The sequence below is a fragment of the Rattus norvegicus genome, chromosome 2 (assembly GCF_036323735.1).
Source record: "Rattus norvegicus strain BN/NHsdMcwi chromosome 2, GRCr8, whole genome shotgun sequence".
Taxonomy (NCBI): Eukaryota; Metazoa; Chordata; class Mammalia; order Rodentia; family Muridae; genus Rattus; species Rattus norvegicus.
The window spans coordinates 238,321,867-238,339,430 of NC_086020.1; the positions used below are offsets into that span (position 1 = coordinate 238,321,867).

The 17,564-nt window shown below is 40.8% G+C and overlaps 1 protein-coding gene across 4 annotated transcripts in view; it reads right to left on the reverse strand.

Annotated features, from left to right (window-relative positions):
* The window catches only part of Prkacb (protein kinase cAMP-activated catalytic subunit beta), a 92,178-nt gene that overhangs the window by 24,727 nt on the left and 49,887 nt on the right, over positions 1-17,564 (reverse strand). For all 4 annotated transcript variants that reach the window (XM_006233451.5, XM_006233452.5, XM_006233453.5 and 1 more), the window contains 2 exon segments: positions 5,693-5,754; positions 3,914-4,042 (listed from right to left, as the gene is read on the reverse strand). In XM_006233451.5, the coding sequence (XP_006233513.1) occupies positions 3,914-4,042; positions 5,693-5,754 (191 nt within the window).

Sequence of the window (17,564 nt, forward strand, 5' to 3'; positions counted from 1 at the left end):
TCAAAAAAAAAAAAAGTCAACTATGAATCAAGTCAAAACCAAGTGTTCACTAGGAACAAAGCCAGACCTACTGCTCTCAGAGTCACTGTGTGAAAGTATCTGCTGCTGACAACATGGTCAAACCACTTATTATCTCTGTAAGCAGCAGAGAATTAAAGATCAAGGAGGTCAACTGTATTCACATGAGATATATATAAACTGGTAAGGCATACATGCTTAGCCAATTTTTAATGTAATAGTTTAAAAAATTACCTATGTAAACTGAATTTATGTCAGTGCAGGCATGGGGCACCGGCAAATTTACTTTTAATTCTGCTCATCTACCACATACACATGGTAGAGGCAGGCACTAAGGGACAGGCTAAGAACGTCTGCCTTCACGTTGCATAGGACCCACTTGAAGGACCCATGAATATGTAAATAGCAACATATGAGCAACTGGCAAGTGACAGCTACGGTTTCATAAGCTGTCAGCAGAGAAACTGCTTACTTGAGGCTCAGGACGGAATCTTCACCTCTAAAATTCTGATGCTTTAACGTCATGGGACACAAGTCACATGGTTAATTTACTGCCTGGGACACAGTAACAGCTCAAAAAAGTCAGCTGTTACTACAACTCACTTAAAAACAGTTAGAGCTGAGATGACTTTAAAGACAGACAGACAGACGGTCAAGACTGGGGAGAGATGGAAGAGAAGCTGGATCCAGGTTACGGCTGGAGCTATCCCAAAGGGAAAACATGCAAAGACAAGTCAGAGTGGTGGCTTCACTTGGCTATGCTTAAGGATAGTGCTTCTGAAAATTTGGTAAAGACTGGTAAAGAACTCTCTCTCTTGGGATAGAGTTCATATATTAGCTTCAAAATTCATACACAGGCCACACAGCATCCCCTTCCCCTCAGAAGATCATGTACCCTTTTGTTGAATCAATTTTCAAGTCAGAGAAGTAGACACAGAGACCGTGCATGACAGCACGAGGTAAGACTCCAGAGCTTTTGGGAGACATTTATGACAGACAAGGAAGTAGGAAGATAGAGGTCAACTGTGCCTTAATAACCTTAATAAATATAACAGGCTTTCAGATGAGTCAAAGAAATGCTATGGTAGAGTAAAAACCATTGTGTCAGAGGAGAAGGAAATACAAGTAAGAAGTCGGAGCTTTGGGAGTCGTGGTGTTACTATAAAAAACTAGCTGACATTGACTGGGTATCAAACCAGGAAGAACCTTGGAGATTCTTGGAGTGCGTTTTGAAGAGACAATAATGAGCAATAAGGCACGGAATCAGATAAACCGTGGCCAGCATCCTGGTCTACCTTACTATGTCAGACACGGGGAAACTATGCAGAGCAGTGCTTAGCTTAAAAGGGAGAACAATACCATACGCAACTGTGAAGACTTACTGATACAACAGGCACATGTTTGTACATGTGTGTGTGAGTGCAGACGTGCATATTTGCACATGTGTATATATGTTTGCCTGTGTTCATGTGTGTATATATATACTAGCACTGTCTGACATATTGTAAAGAGAAGTAATGTAATTTCTGTATTGATTTTAATCCCTTCACTCCACGGACTCTAAGACTGGAGAAGCTAAATTTACCTAACTGAATGATTTGTATGATCTTACTGACAGAAAGTAGGTTACTATGGCTTGTTATTTTATTACTTATCTCAAGCAAATTAAATAAACAAAACATCCAAATATAAAGTTTTTCTTAGTAATTTATGCCAAGACATAGTGTGCTGCAGTAACAGAAGTGCCATCAAAACTGCAGTTACTTTTTGGCAAAATACCCATTACCATGATTTACCCATGAGGTAGCCATCTTGTTAAATTACTTCACAGGTTCTACAATATGAAAAGAAGAAGCTAAATATGTCTTTCCAAATATTTTAAAGCTGAGGATGGTGAATATTATCTTCTCAATGTCTTTGAAGTAAGGCATTTTATAAATTCTTTAAAAAAGATGACATGTTAGAACCTGTCCTGACAGCGTTTAATAAACACTGTAAGACAAGTGTAGAGATAAGAGCTGAAGCTGAAGCCTCCTGTCTTTTTGTTACAGGAGGAGCTGGACAAGGAACAGGAGCAGGAGGAGCAGGAGCAGGAGGAGGAGGAGCAGGAGGAGGAACAGGAGGAGCAGGAGCAGGAGGAGCAGGAGGAGCAGGAGCAGGAGGAGGAGCAGGAGCAGGAGGAGGAGCAGGAGGAGGAGCAGGAGGAGCAGGAGCAGGAGCAGGAGCAGCAGGAGGAGCAGGAGCAGGAGGAGGAGCAGGAGGAGCAGGAGGAGGAGCAGGAGGAGGAGCAGGAGCAGGAGGAGCAGGAGGAGGAGGAGCAGGAGCAGGAGGAGCAGGAGGAGGAGCAGGAGGAGCAGGAGGAGCAGGAGGAGGAGCAGGAGCAGGAGGAGGAGCAGGAGGAGGAGCAGGAGGAGGAGCAGGAGGAGGAGCAGGAGGAGCAGGAGGAGCAGGAGGAGGAGCAGGAGCAGGAGGAGCAGGAGCAGGAGCAGGAGGAACAGGAGGAGCAGGAGGAGGAGGAGCAGGAGGAGCAGGAGCAGGAGGAGCAGGAGGAGCAGGAGGAGCAGGAGGAGGAGGAGCAGGAGGAGCAGGAGCAGGAGGAGGAGCAGGAGGAGGAGGAGCAGCAGGAGGAGCAGGAGGAGGAGCAGGGGGAGGAGGAGCAGCAGGAGGAGCAGGAGCAGCAGGAGCAGCAGGAGGAGCAGCAGGAGGAGCAGGAGCAGGAGCAGGAGGAGCAGGAGCAGGAGCAGGAGCTCCTGGTTACTGGCCTGGTGACCCTTGGCTGAGACATGATGGAAGACATGAGAGGCAGGGATGGATCATCTCAAGTGTGGGGTTAGAATGGACAGGAAGTGAGTTAGTGTTTAAATAGAATGGTTAGAAAACTTGTGACTGAGGGCGACTGATGATGGTCAATTAACTATGTGTAGCATTCATTATCTTTAATCTGAGAAAGATGTAAGTCAGTATCTCCTTTTCATGTGAGAGATAAATCTTGCTTTAATTAAAATGAAGGTTGGGACAGTCTGATGCTATGGCGTTCAACATGTATGGTTATTTAGACTAAACTAATCAAATGTAAAATACATAACAGAGTGAAATCTTAGTATGAATCACAATAATTCTATATTTGTTAAGCAGTAAACACTAGGCCATTAAGTAAATCAGCCTTTAAAATCTATTTCTTATTTCTTAAATGTGGGTATTAAGAAATGTAGAGTTAGAAATCGAGCTTCTTTATTACTAAAGGACGAAGTTACTCCACATCTGTTCCCTGGCATATATTCCCAGGGGTCAGTTACATCATGTCTGTCCCTTGGCTACGTCCCCATGACTCTGCTAACAGTTTCCTAGTAGGATCCCAGTAGGCCAAGAAGCGAGGCTAGTCTCTGTAAGTCAGCACTAAGTAACATGTAGCAATATTTACCCTTGTCTTTCCTACATTGTTAAGTGATTGCAAGAAAAACAGAAAGTGCTTAATAGTTAAGGTAAATGCTAACTGCCTCAGACAACCTGCTTTATTATACTACATCAGAAACAGTGAGAAGTTCTTTTATATAGAATATAGGTTTTACAGTTTTTCCACAATTTAACTGGTATTTTAAATTGACCAAACCCAGTCATGTCAAGCAAGGCGGTGTCTGCTATAAACTAAAATGGAACAAGAACAAAGGTCACGACGTTTCTGCTCATTGGTCTGCGAGTGCTGCGAGTGTTGTACTGTTAGAGTGCATAGGTATGTGTTACCTACTGAGAGTTACAGAAATGACACTTCCAGAATAAAGCCATTACAGATAATGACTGCAGACAGCAGCATCGAGTGTCACTGGAAGGTGGCAGTGACAGGCTATCTTATTGCCTGCATTTTAACGTGACGGGGATAAGGCGGGAGGTCACCAACCTTCTGCTTGTCTAAGATCTTCATGGCGTAGTACTGCTCAGTGGCTTTATGCTTTACCAGCATGACTCTTCCGAAGGAACCCGTTCCAAGGGTTTTTTTCCTTTCAAAATCCTCAAGCCCAGCATTACTCTATACAAGTATTAGAAGATACAATAAGGTTTTAAATTAGAAATTCCCACAAGACTACAATAATTATCACTTCAGTATTATATAACCAGGGTGGACAATTTAATTTGTACCTATCCATGTAGAAACAATACATATATACTCTTTAAATTGCAGGTTATTAATTCTATATTCTCCTTTGATTAATGAAAGTCTAATAGTAGAGAATATTTTGTAAAGTGGAGTATAAAAGATGAAGGAAACAAAAGCCTTGGTTAAAATATTAATGGTCACATTTCAATTCCAATGTGAGCTCCTAACACAGCTAATGAACTACTTGTATATTTTAAGAATCATAAACCCAGAGTCAAATAACATATGCAGTCAGAGAATACCTGTAAATATCTATAGAAATGAAAACTGAAAGATCAGCTCTTTCATGACTCCCATGGAAGTGATGTTGAGTCTTTGCGTGTATTTAGAGAACTAGACAACACTCATAGAACTAGATAAAAGTCAAAGAGCCAGACATCAGCCTCGGAAGTAAGCAACAGTCACAGAATTATGTAGCAGCGTTAAATGAGGTAACAGCCTTAGTACTTGGTACAGTCATAGAACTAGGTAATGGTGTCAGACTGGTGTATGGTCCCAGACTTTCTCCTTGATTGTGATAACCCAGTATTACCTAAAACAGGAAGGAAAAAATGTCTTCATTCTACAAAGACCCAAAGTCAGAGTCTCAGAACAATAATCAGATTCTTCTCCTAGATGAATAGATGCTTTGTTAAGCAAACATCTTTGTTTGGCTTTGACTAGTGCACAGAAGCAAAAAATTAGAGGCGTCAATCTATTCAATTTGTTGCTGCTACAACAAAACAAAATTGCTAGGAACAAATTCTGTGCTAGCAACAAGTAGTAATTGCTGACCCATCTGTTCAATAGGCTCCGTCATGAAAACCTCAGGAAATGTTCACGAGACCAGTCTGCAGCACCAGCTTGGGCCAAGCCTGATGTGGAATGTCTTTCCTACACGCGGCAGGCCAGGACACTACAGGGTTTAATCTCCACAGTAAAGCAATGTTGCTTTGGAGAAACGTCTTATTGAATCATTAAGGAAGAAGAGTGACATTATATTTTACTCATAAAATGTGTTGACACTTCAGTCAAGCAGTGGGAACAAACTGTACAACAGGCCATCTCCTCAGGTTTGATCACTGCTTTTCTTCTTATCAGAAAGGAATGCCTTCCTCCTTCCCCACTTTTTAATGTTTTGTATGATAAATGGGATAACTAAAAATATTCAGAAAATAATTAGCTTATATTACAGCAATTTGGAATTAGTATAAAAACTTACACCAGTCAGCATACAGCTTGGTGGTAGAAAGCTTGTCTAGTACACATGAGGCCTTGTGTTCAATTCCCAGGCTGTGCCAAGAAACGAAACAACAAAACTCCTTCTCCATTTAGGGATTCTATGAGGACATGGTTGCTCCTCCAATGGGGTATCCATAAATTTACCAATTAAAGAACTGTATCACAACATCATGACTGAATTCTCATCATATTGTATGTTTACTATTAACACTTAAAAACTAAAATTTGTGGAGTAACAGTAGGTTAAACAAGAACCGTGAATTCACTTCCAATTGCAGAAAAAACACACAGCTTCCTTACCGGGGGAGGGTTCTCCCATTTCCTCAGAAAGTCTTCTTTGGCTTTGGCTAGGAATTCTTTCACTGGAAAAATGAAAAGAAAATAGACAGTGTCTGGTAAGAATGCTTATATTACATTAAGAAGACACATCGCACGTGGTTGTATGAAACACAAGTATCCTTGTGTGAGCAACTGTTGTAAGGACATGTGTGTGTCCATCAGTGTGATAGCCCAGGGAAGGGAGCTACTGTGTGTCTCCAACTTCTAAAGCCTTGACTTCTACTCTACATAGGGACCACTCTGATAACATCAAAGCTAACAACAATAATGTCCTGAAGTCATACCTGAACATACCTGAACATACCTGAAGTCATATAAGAGGTATCAGCTATGACAAGCTAGTGACTGAGTCAGTTGTGAGTGGGATCAATGAGTCTGTAACGTGAGCTGAGGATAGTCACGTGTCTCGTCTGTGTAGTTGTAAGAACAACTGGCTGTGGTCAAGGGCAGTTCCAGGTACGGCTGTGTGCATTAGATCTGTGGTCTCTACCAGCAGAGCACAGGGGACAAACCACAGACTAACAGGTACAGACAGGACCCACAAACCCATAAAACCCAAAAGGAACAGAACACTAGTCACAATACAAACTACTTTAAAAACTAGCTCTGAACTTAAAACAAAAATTAAACCGAATGTCTGATTTAAAATTTATATTAAAATAAAGTCAAACAAAAGCAGATGTTTACATAATGGTTAATAATAGCTGAATTTGTAGAGCTGTGGTTTATATTGTTAAATTTGTTAACTAAAGATGAGTCATTTAAGAGTATATCCTGTTTACACACTCCTCCCACAAATTCACTAACAAAGGCTTCTGTTTTTAAAACAAATTTTGATATCTTAGAAACAAATAACTGTAAACATTTAAAAATGATATATTTATTCTTACTTTTATGTGAAAAATGAGAATAAAACAGGATTACACAGGACCCTTTACTGTCTCCTTTGTGCAGCAGATTCCTGACATCTCCCTGCATGGCTGTATGGAGAAGCAAGGGGTGGAGGGCAGTGTGAAAGGCTGCGGAACAGTGAGATGCTGGGGAAGACACACTGCTGTACCAGCCGCTACTTTAAAAAATAGGGAACGGCGGAGTAAAGCCAGAGTTATGCTAGGCATGATGAGTCTACAATCCCAGCTTGTGGAAGGCTGCGGCAGGTGCCCTACAGTATACGCTCAAGACCAACCCGGGCCACACCATGAGTTCCAGGCAAGGCTAGGCTACAGGGCAAGGCCTCTGTCCCACACAAACAGCACCAAAACCATCCTCACAGATCTCCAAATAAGACAGAGACCTGGAGTGAATGAGCAGCGGGGACCTGATCCATCTTGTGCTGTGCACTACTCTTTCTCACTTTCTCTACAGAACAATACCTTTGGCCCAACACAAACCAAAATAGCGCTCGACATTCTGTTCTGCCATTTCAATATGATGACAACAGAAGCATCAATAATAGACAGTAATTTTGAAAGAACGCTGGCTTATGCATTTCTGGGAATAGCATTTTACTACTTTCTAAGTATTGTATTATATAGTATTTCCAAAATACTTATTTTTAAAAATAAGAGAAAATTAACTTCCAAAGTTATGTACTAACAGTAAATTAACTGTTGCACCTAATTATCAACATGTGATCTAATTCATTGTAGGATTGGAAAAGTCAAGAGGTTTTGGGTCAGTCTGAACTCTGATCTTTGGAAAGTTAGTATACTAGTTGTGGCTGAGGAGGGTTGGTTTGTTTTGTGTCAGACCTAGGACTCCAACCCAGGGACTTGCACTGTCTGGCATTAACTGTCTAGCATGTACTTTACCACTAAGCTTCACCCCGGCTCAAAAAGGCTGGTTTTATATTTTATAACTAAGGTTTGTTTGTTGTTTTCATGGAATAGAAATGTCTGCACATGGCCTTGACTTGGAAATAATGGGTATAAGTTAAATTAGAAATAAAATAATCAGGACATACAATTATGTTTTCTGAAAAAAATCCACACTTGGTGATACTGAAAATAATACCATCTCTAATTTCTTCTGAAAAATATTTCAGTTCCCATGTATAAATAGAACTTGTACAAGTCATGATGCAAAGTCCCCAGATTCCTGCAGGGATCAGATTGAATGGAGAAGGGAGAGAAGTGGAGAAAGACAGACCCTCAAGTGTCTTGCTGCAGCTGCTGTTGTTACCGTGAGCAGGTTGAAGGGAACAAAGGCGAGTGGTCAATGGGGGCAGGGAGGACAGGTGACAAATCAGTGTGCTGGGAACAGTCTCTTCTGTCTCCGTGACGAGCTCATGAGAAAGGTTTCTGATGCTGCTCAGTATGCATTAGTGCTTTGAAATGTTCTCCGTACTCATGAGTACTCTATTTATTGACTGGTCATACTGGGGCAAGCAAACAGTCAGAAAAGTTTTATGTGAAAACCATTACTTAGATGCACAATATGCACTGGTGAAATAATGTTTCAGTAACTTTAACATATAAAGGCGTTTTCTTTTAGAATTGAGAATATATTAGTTATAATTTTACTAAAGAACACCATGATGAAGTCTTCCTGAAACACACTTTTGTCCTATGCAGTATGAACAAACATGGAATCTCCAGTATGTATGTATGTATGTATGTATGTATGTATGTATGTATGTATGTATGTACATCATTTATATGCAAAGACAAATGTAGTCAGCTCTCAGGAAAACAGTTGTGACTGATTATCTTTGATGATCTTTAAACAGCAGACAATCCAAAACTACATGGATTTGCCATGAAATTTTATTCTTTTCAGACATGGGTAAATTTAACTTCTAACTGCTTTTCTATGGGCATTGCCAAACTTGTTACCCATGAGGTGTTTGGAGAGGGAGGGATGCTAGGCAGGCTCACACACTGGACCTCATTGCATTCAGTGTGCCGTAAGGAAGCCCTGGGAGGTTCTCACTTATCAGTTTTCTTCTCTTCTATTATATGATCTGGATATACAGTTAAGCATTTGAACCAGTGTGACAGGCTGATACACAGTTTTTGGAACCTGGTACATAAGCAGAATACCAGCTCTACTAATCATAGCTGTGTGATCAAGACCCTTCATCAAAGCTTCTAAAAGTACCTGACAACTATCCTTAGTAACAACACTCCAGGGAATGGTTTTTCTGCAAATGTGTTTTGTTCTGTACTATTTATTAATGGTGCAAAAGAAGGCATACCAAAAACTCAACCAATTTAGTCAGGTACAATTTTACTTATCCAAATGAAATGATTTCCTCTTCAATTTTTGTTTCAATTTTCTCTCAATTTTTTTTTCTAGAATCTCCCATGTTGCACTCTGAAAGAGCTCACCGAAGGAATGTATATGCTCACTGAAGGAATCTATATGCTCACCCAGGGTTTGTCAGCTTTAGTTACCTACCGAAGAGATAAAGAAGGAGGCAACAAGAGCCAACTCTCATGGATTTCTACAAGTACAGAAAAAAAGAAAATGCTCATTTCTTACAACTTTCTGTCCTCAGCACTGATGTCTTTGTACATTAGTTGGAAGCAAGTCACAACTTACAGTCAGATGAGAGTTCATTTCAAATAGGAAACTTAACTGACACTTCAAGTATGGCATAATTTTACCTCTGCAATTCACACAGTTCGACAATTAACAGGAATGTTGCAGCAGCAACCCTGAACACAGCCACAAGGCTTACACTAGATGAACTGGATAGCTGCTGATCTGTCATGACACAGCCTGAGTCACACAAGATAGGTCTAACTGCCACATGTGATCACAACCACATCACGTGTAGAATGGGTACATCTATCCCTGGAGATGAGATGCCCTGCTACAGATGTTGACCTCTAGGGCCTCTGACAAGAGGTATCTCGTCTTCCCCATCCCACCTTGCACAATAGAAGGACAACGTTCAGCCAAAGAATATTAGAAAACAAAAGAAACAGAGAAGGCAAACCTCAGGCTACAGATGCCTACAACAAAGCACAGCTAAACACTGTTCCACTCAACTGCATATTTCATAAGCCACTCTTCAACCAACAGCCTTCTGCAACTCTGATAGCCTTGTACTTCTAAGGAAAATTAAAATGAAACAAATTTTGGTATCAAACAGTAGTTGTCAGTTTTACATTTTTATCCTTTAAAGTTTATTATTTAAATATATGTAGCCAAATAAATGACTTTTTACATTAACATTTTATTTCTACCAATATTTTAGAACAAATATAAAGACTTTATCCTAACATACCACCTTATAAGTCTAATTTAATTATCATTTAATTTTTATATATATGCTTCTTCCTCTTCAGACATATCTAGTAGCCAACTCCTTTTTAATAAAACAAGCATTTACTATTAAACTTTCTATTTAGTTATTTGCAAATATTTATTCTTATACTTTGATTTTAAGTATTTTGGCTTAATAAAACATTTTTGTGATGAAGGAAATGATTTGTTTAACTTTGTTGTTTTATGTAATATTCTACAGATAATAAATATAACATGAAGCCGAGAAAGTTATAGTAGGGGACAAAAGACATGTGAATGTCTGTCACTTGGACGGTAAGCTAAAGCATCACAGAGGACACATTTGTGCCGGATTTTGAAGGACAGTTGCTCTGACTGGCAAGGTTATAAGAGAGGACACTGCAGGCTGAGGTGACCTTGTACAAATGCATGAAACTCATTTGTCCAACCTAGCAGAGTTTTAGAAAGACCAAGAAACATGAACCTGGGGCATTTCTCTGCGGTTACAACAGGGAAAAGACGCTCACTCCTACTGCTCTTCACTACTGCACTGTCAGTCAAGACTAAAATGGAGGGAGGCTCTTGGTCCTGCAGAGGCTCAATGCCCCAGAGGAGGGAGATGTTAGAGGGATGGGGGGGGGGGAGTAAGATGGTGGGTGGGTGAGCATCCTATTGGAGGCAAAGGGGAGAGGCAGGGGTGAGGTGTTTGTGGAGGGGAGACCAGGAAGAGGGACATTTGAAATGTAAACAAATAATTTTTAAAAAGACTAAGAGTGTGACAGGAAAAAGGCAAGAGACATGAGAACTTGTATCCGCAGAACTGTCATTATTCCTTGGTGACTGCTACTCAGGAAGTCAAGAGACTACCACTGTGATCTTATAACCTACAACCAGGGTGGGTATAGTTTTAATCTGTTCTTTAAAAATGGTTTCCATGAAAAGATTTAGCTCTTGTCTCTATTTTCTGTTCTACTAACTTTCATTCACGTCTGTCACTCACCCCACCTGAGTTCTGATTTATCTGTGCTGGATTTTCACCAACTGATTTACTTACACAGTTCTTTTCCTGAACACTTTACAAGCTATCATAAAAATGTAGCTCAAAATCCATTTTAGCTACTCTCTATAAATTTCAATATATAGTTGAGTTTTAATTTATAAAAGTTACTTCTTGGCTCATGAGTTATTGGTATTTTGTAAGTCCATGTTCATGCTCGGCCCAGGGAGTGTCACTATTAGAAAGTGTGACCCTGTTGGAGTAGGTGTGGCCTTGTTGGAGTAGGCATGGCACTGTCAGGGATGTGGGCTTTAAAACCCTCATCGTAGCTGCCTGGAAGCCAGTACTCTCTGCTAGTAGCTTTCAGACAAGGATGTAGAACTCTCAGCTCCTCCTGCACCATGCCTGCCTGGATGCTGCCATGTTCCTGACTTGATGATAATGGACTGAACCTCTGAACCTGTAAGCCAGCCCCAGTTAAATGTCCTTATAAGAGTTGCCTTGGTCATGGTGTCTGTCCACAGCAGCAAAACCCTAACTAAGACAATAAGCAAACATATTTTTGTTTGTTAATGAACCTTTATTGACTAAACTCAATTATTCCATGTCAAATATTGTAAGTAAATATATCTCCACTCTTTCAAATATGTTGAATATGCCTAATTATATAATAAGCAATCTTTATGTTTCTCTTTATTATCTAATGACTACATAAGGAATATACATATAATCTATAAATTTTATATTTTATAATTTCTCCCATATAGGCCAGTTTTGTTTTATGCATTTTGAGACATCTATATATAATCTATAAATTTGTAATTTAAAATTTCTCTTAAATAGGACAGTTTTGTTTTATGCATTTTGAGAAATCTATATATAATCTATAAATTTTGTATTTTATAATTTCTCCTAAATAGGTCAGTTGTGTTTTGTGCATTTTGAGACTCGGAGGTATACATGGTTTTCATTTCTTCTTGTCACTGATGTTAAATGGGGATCCATAAATGACTTGAACTCTGAGATCTTAGTATAAAATAAAATACTTGGAAGGTCCAGACCCTTACAAGCATGGTGAACAAAAACTTGAACATTGATATCTCTGTAGGAAACTTGAAAGGCTTGTCGTCCTAGCAGAGGTTTTCTAGTTAAGAGCTTATTTCTACTGGTATCAGTGTATTACCAGCCTGGATCTGTTCCAACAGTATGTTTTATTGGCAGCTCATAGACCACAGAATTAATATACATTAAGCTCAACATGTTCTTGAGAGGAATCTGCTGATTGTCATTTCTTTGAAGAGGCATCCTACATGAACAAACACACATCCCACTCCTGACCCCATAGACTCAAGCCAAGACATTTAAACTTCCTTTGTATCTTCCCAGCAGAGGCTGGGTCTTCTAAGCAACAGGTTCACTGAGATGATCTTCTTCTCTGGATCCTGACTGCCCATAGTGCTGGAAGAAATCTCATGCTGGAAAGACTGAAGGGCTTATCTTCTGTTTTTGTGAGGACATTTTCAGGAGAGTCCTTAGCTGGGCATGGTAGCACAGACTTTAGTCCCAGCACTCAGGAGATAGACCTCTGTGAGTCTGGGCCCACAAAGTGGTCTACACAGCGAATTCCACACTATATAGCCAGAGCTACACAGTGAGAGCCTCTCAACCCCACCCAAAGGAGTAAAGGCCTTTGATCAAGGAGGGATGAAGTCTCTTCAGTGAAGTCACATCAGCTCCCTATGGCTCCTTTCCACTTCCCACCTTCTTTTTTGCACTCTGGGAATTTAATTCTGACAAATTTAGAATTCTTTTAAGATGTGCTTGTCAGAGTCTTCAGTCTAAGGTATTGGATCTTCACTATATTTTTCCTCTTAGAAGGAGCTCTAAGTTATGTGGTTTCCAATTCTACATTTCCCTCCCCCTCACCGGAAAGCTTCACATGAGATTTTAAGATGTAAAGAGATCTAGATGTTTGACGATTGATTTGTTACCTTAAAATTCAAAACTGCCATCAGAAAGTACATGGTGCTGATATCTTGTTGGTTTTGTCAAAACATGATGACTTCTGACTGGCAGACTCAGGCTTGTAAGTTTTGCTTTATGTTTTTCCATGTGCTAGGTGTGTGGTGGTGCATGCTTGAGGTCCCTGGCTCCAAAACAAAAACTTGTTTTCATTAATTAATTATAAAACAGAGCAAACAAACAATAACAACAACTTTCTCTTCCATTACTACTGCCTCATGTGAACACTGCTCAATGAGTGTGTAGACTGACCTGCTTTGATATAACGCAGTGTTCACTTCATAGGCTTTCCCATTTGGTTCCTGAGACAGGGCTTTGCTGCACCAGTTGCTCTGTGTATTTTGAGGCAGGATCTGGGTGAGGAGCTTAGGTTGGCCTCGAGCTCCTGAGCCTAGTGCAGACTGCACTGCCACATCTAGCTTCCAATCTCTTATCCCTCTTATTTATATTTATCTGTGGGTGCATACGTACATGTGTGGTACATGCATATGGAGGTTAGGTGCCATTCCACTCCCCCTGCCCCAACCCGCACCACCGTCCTACGGCTTTGAGACTGAATCACTCTCCGAACCACAAGGAAGATGTTTTGGCTACAGTGGCTGGCCACCAGTCTCTGGCCACAGTGCTGTGCTTAGTTATAGGTGTCTGCAGCCATGTTGAGCTTTTACGTGGATCTTGGAAGCTAAGCTCAGGCCCTCATGCTTGCACAGGCTCTCTTTCTCATGGAGTCACCTCCCCAGCCTACACGCATTAAGTTTTATCTTGCCCATTTCCTTCATATGGCTGGTTCTTCACCTCATTAATTTGCTTTCCTACAGTGAGCAGTGTGCACTCTCCTGACAGCTTGCTTCTTATCTTGCAAGCACCAGGTGGATTTTCTCATCATCTTTCATATCACAATACAATGCTTCTTTTCTGTTCTATTCTCGGCCTCTTCTCATCCTAGGCTTGTTCTTAGTAAAAGTTCATTCTATTTATGAATATGTATGCAAACGCCTATGTGTATGTGCGTATATATGTACATGTAAGTGTGCTGGTGCCATGGATCTTTGAGAGCTGGAGTTAGATGCTGCCTGATGTGGGTGCCAGGATTTGAACTCAAGTCCTTATGGCTGGGCAGAAAGGGTTCATAACTGCTGAGCCATGTCTCCAGCCATCCAGGGTCACTTCCTCTGTCCTATTTCATAGACGTTGTGTTTACTCAAAACGTTGAAGAATTAATTTAGATGCTATTTGTAGCTTTTTAAAACAAATATTTCTGCATATAAGTTCATTTGTTTCCTGCTGAAGGCTGCGATTTTATCCTTTAATCATGTATAATAACCCTTTTATAGGCTCCACATTGCTTTCTTTCTTTCTTTCTTTCTTTCTTTCTTTCTTTCTTTCTTTCTTTCTTTCTTTATTTGCTTATTTATCCACAAACAGTGGAAAGGTTTTAAAACATTTACACATGATCTAAAATAAAGGAGCAAGTTTTTCTTTGGATCTCTCATTTTCTTTTCTTTCTTTTCTTTCTTTTTTTTTTTTTTTAAGAATCAACAGATAACTCAATTGCTGGGCACAACCAATAACATCCTAATCAGTAAGCCAGGCCAAATTAAATCCTCCCTCTGGTTCACTACATCTTCCACACCCAGCTCCCTCTCCATCCTGGGTCTCTCATTTTCTATATAGTGCTATTAGAAATAAGTTCTTGGATATTTTTCTCTGTATGCACACACATTATTAAACAACCCAGCAACTTTAAGAAATGTGCTTGATGGCTCAACAGTCAAGAGCACTGGCTGCTCTTGCAGAGGACCCAGGTTCAGTTCTCAGCACCCACGCAGATGGAGATCTGGGGTCTGGTCAGTGCAGTCATATACATACCATCAAGCAAAGCACTCGTATGCATTAACAACAAAGAAATGTCTAAGTGTCCAGGACCACGAGGATCTTGCTGGTACTGATGCCAGCACATCAAGGGAGAGCCCTTGGTATCCAGAAAACAAAGGCCATGCTTTCAATTTGCAATGACCTAATGAATTCCTGGCTGTCCCAACAGGCTTGGGAGAGCACAGAAGCAACAGGCAGTGCTGTCCTGTACCCATTTCCTCACAAGCCTTATCCTGGAAAGTTAGTGAGGATGAACTGGTTGCTTCTCTTACTTACAAATAATCCAGAGAAAACTGACTCTCGAGTGGTCCTCATCTAGCCTGCTCCACTACTGGGGAGAGGCCTCCTCACCTGCGGGGCTGAAGCACCACTTTACTGCTTTGTTCTTGTGCTTTCAGTTAGACAGAGAAGAGGGAAATTAACCAGATGCTCATTCCTGTTTAGGTCTGCACAATTCAGGAAACCATTAAGTAATGTGTTCTTCAGACTGACCCCTCAATTGAGTTGGACTGAGAAGCAAGCTCCCAGGAGCTTAGAATCTGTACATATTTGTAGTGTGTCATATGATGTTTCCATATGTGGATACATTGTATGGTGTGCAAATCATATGGTGAGCATATCCGTCTCCTCATGCCTTATTTTTGCAGTGAAAACATAGGACATCTTCTCACACAGAAACAACAGAACGCAGACTCATCCTCCCTAGGCATACCACCATGAACAGCACACCCGTCTTGCTCCCCTCATCTCGCTGTAATAAAGGACCTGTTGACTAATGCCTCTTCTCCACAGCTGCTCCCTGGCTCTCTTCTTCATAAGCGTTTGGTATGTGAACCAGGAGTGTGCAGCCACTCTATGTGTCAGGTGACTCAGCTCCATCTCACACAAACAGCACAGAAACCTGCTACGTGCTGCGATGACAGAACATCAGACGCAGGGAATAAAGAAATCACGTGTCTCAGAAAGAGAAGTCGAGAAAGGTGAAATGATTCCAGGCTCCTTCACCAGTACCAGTGCTGGTCCTTATCAAAGCTTAGCTCTTCCTTTGCCTCGGAACTCAGCAGCTTCTGCTCTATCTGAGTATGCTTCTGCCTGAATAGGCTGCTATGTCTTCTAGTCAAAGGGTCTTATGGGAGCCAACTGAATTCTGGGAGAACTCCTTCGGAATTTATTTACAAAACGTGCGCATCAACAAGAGAAAATCTTCACCAAACGAAATCAACTTACCAGGGGTCAGCTGAAGCTATTTTTATATTTAAGCAATTTTTAGATGCTAGAGAAAGGAAAGAGAGGATGAGTACAATCAAAGGACTCAGAGGATGGTTTTCACTTAGGAGGTCCAGATCTAGAGCCAGAAACTCACAGACAATGTATGTATTTGCTTTAATAAGTACGTGGCACATCACCTCTCTGAGAGCACAGAAGCATCCTCCCCTCGAGTTTGTAATGGAGGCTCTGAGAGCTATTACGGTCCTTGTGATTTCTACACGGAATGTAAATATGGAAGGTCATAACTAATACATGATGCAAGGGTGGGTCCCCCTGACTTGCTAAGGAGTTTCATCTTTACTTTAGTGGTAATTCCAGAACTGCAAGTTTCACACTGTATTAAGAAATGGACTTATTTCAATTTAACAATCAGAATGAGAAGTCATCTGAAGAGACATGAAACACGGAGCTCAGGAGGAGCACAGCCAGTCAGGGTGAGGGTGCTGAAGAGAGTGATGCCCAGTTCTAAAGGTGGTCTCAGTTCTGGGTCTGCAGAAAAGTCCTGGTGTACAATCAATGGCACTAAATGACCAAATACACAACCAGGGTGACAAGTTATAAACAACCCCAGACTCTGGCTTTACTTCCCATGTGGGTTGTGGAGTCATTAAGAGAAGTGAGCATCAAAGAGAATGGAAAAGACGTTAGGGGAGAAAGATGCAGCTGACTCTTGTAATGGATGTCTCAGGTAGTGACTGAGGCGTGGGTAGGGATGAGATCACTGAGAAAATGCAGCACTGAGAGGGCCAAAGGCAGCTCCTCAGAGAAGAGCATGCGAATATCAGGAAGGAGGAAGAAATAGCTTTACAGCTACTGCCACACAGACATAGCTGTGCGTGCACCACACACATAGACACATATAATTTCACACTCAGATAGAAAGGTCTAATATTTGATTATTTTTATTAACGAAGCCACACTTATACTTTCCCATATTTTAAAATGTCTAGATCACTCAGTCACAGCAGGGGTGAATTTATTTGAGATAGAACATTCTTGGAGGAGCCAGTGTCTACTTGTTATTAGCACACTTGTGTGGTAGAAAACGCTGTAGGGAAGGCGACTATGATCAAGCACACAAACACTCTTTCAGCCATAGCTGAAAACAAGAAAGGAGCAGCAGCAGCATCCTCCGCTGAAACAGCAGACTGTAAGGTCCAACAGCCACAGCGGTCGGCAGAAGGTCCTAAGGCAATGTGCAAACTTTTAAAGGAAACGAAAACGGAGCTTTATTCAAATAAATAAATAAATAAATAAATAAATAAATAAATAAATAAATACATGGAAAGCATGATAACCAGGTTTCATATCTGCAGAATTCTAAGAAATGTCAACACATTGATTTCACAGTATCAAGGACTAAATCAGAATATCTACTCTAGACACAAGAACACAATTGTCCAGTCAATTCTTAACATTTGCACGCAAGACAATTCC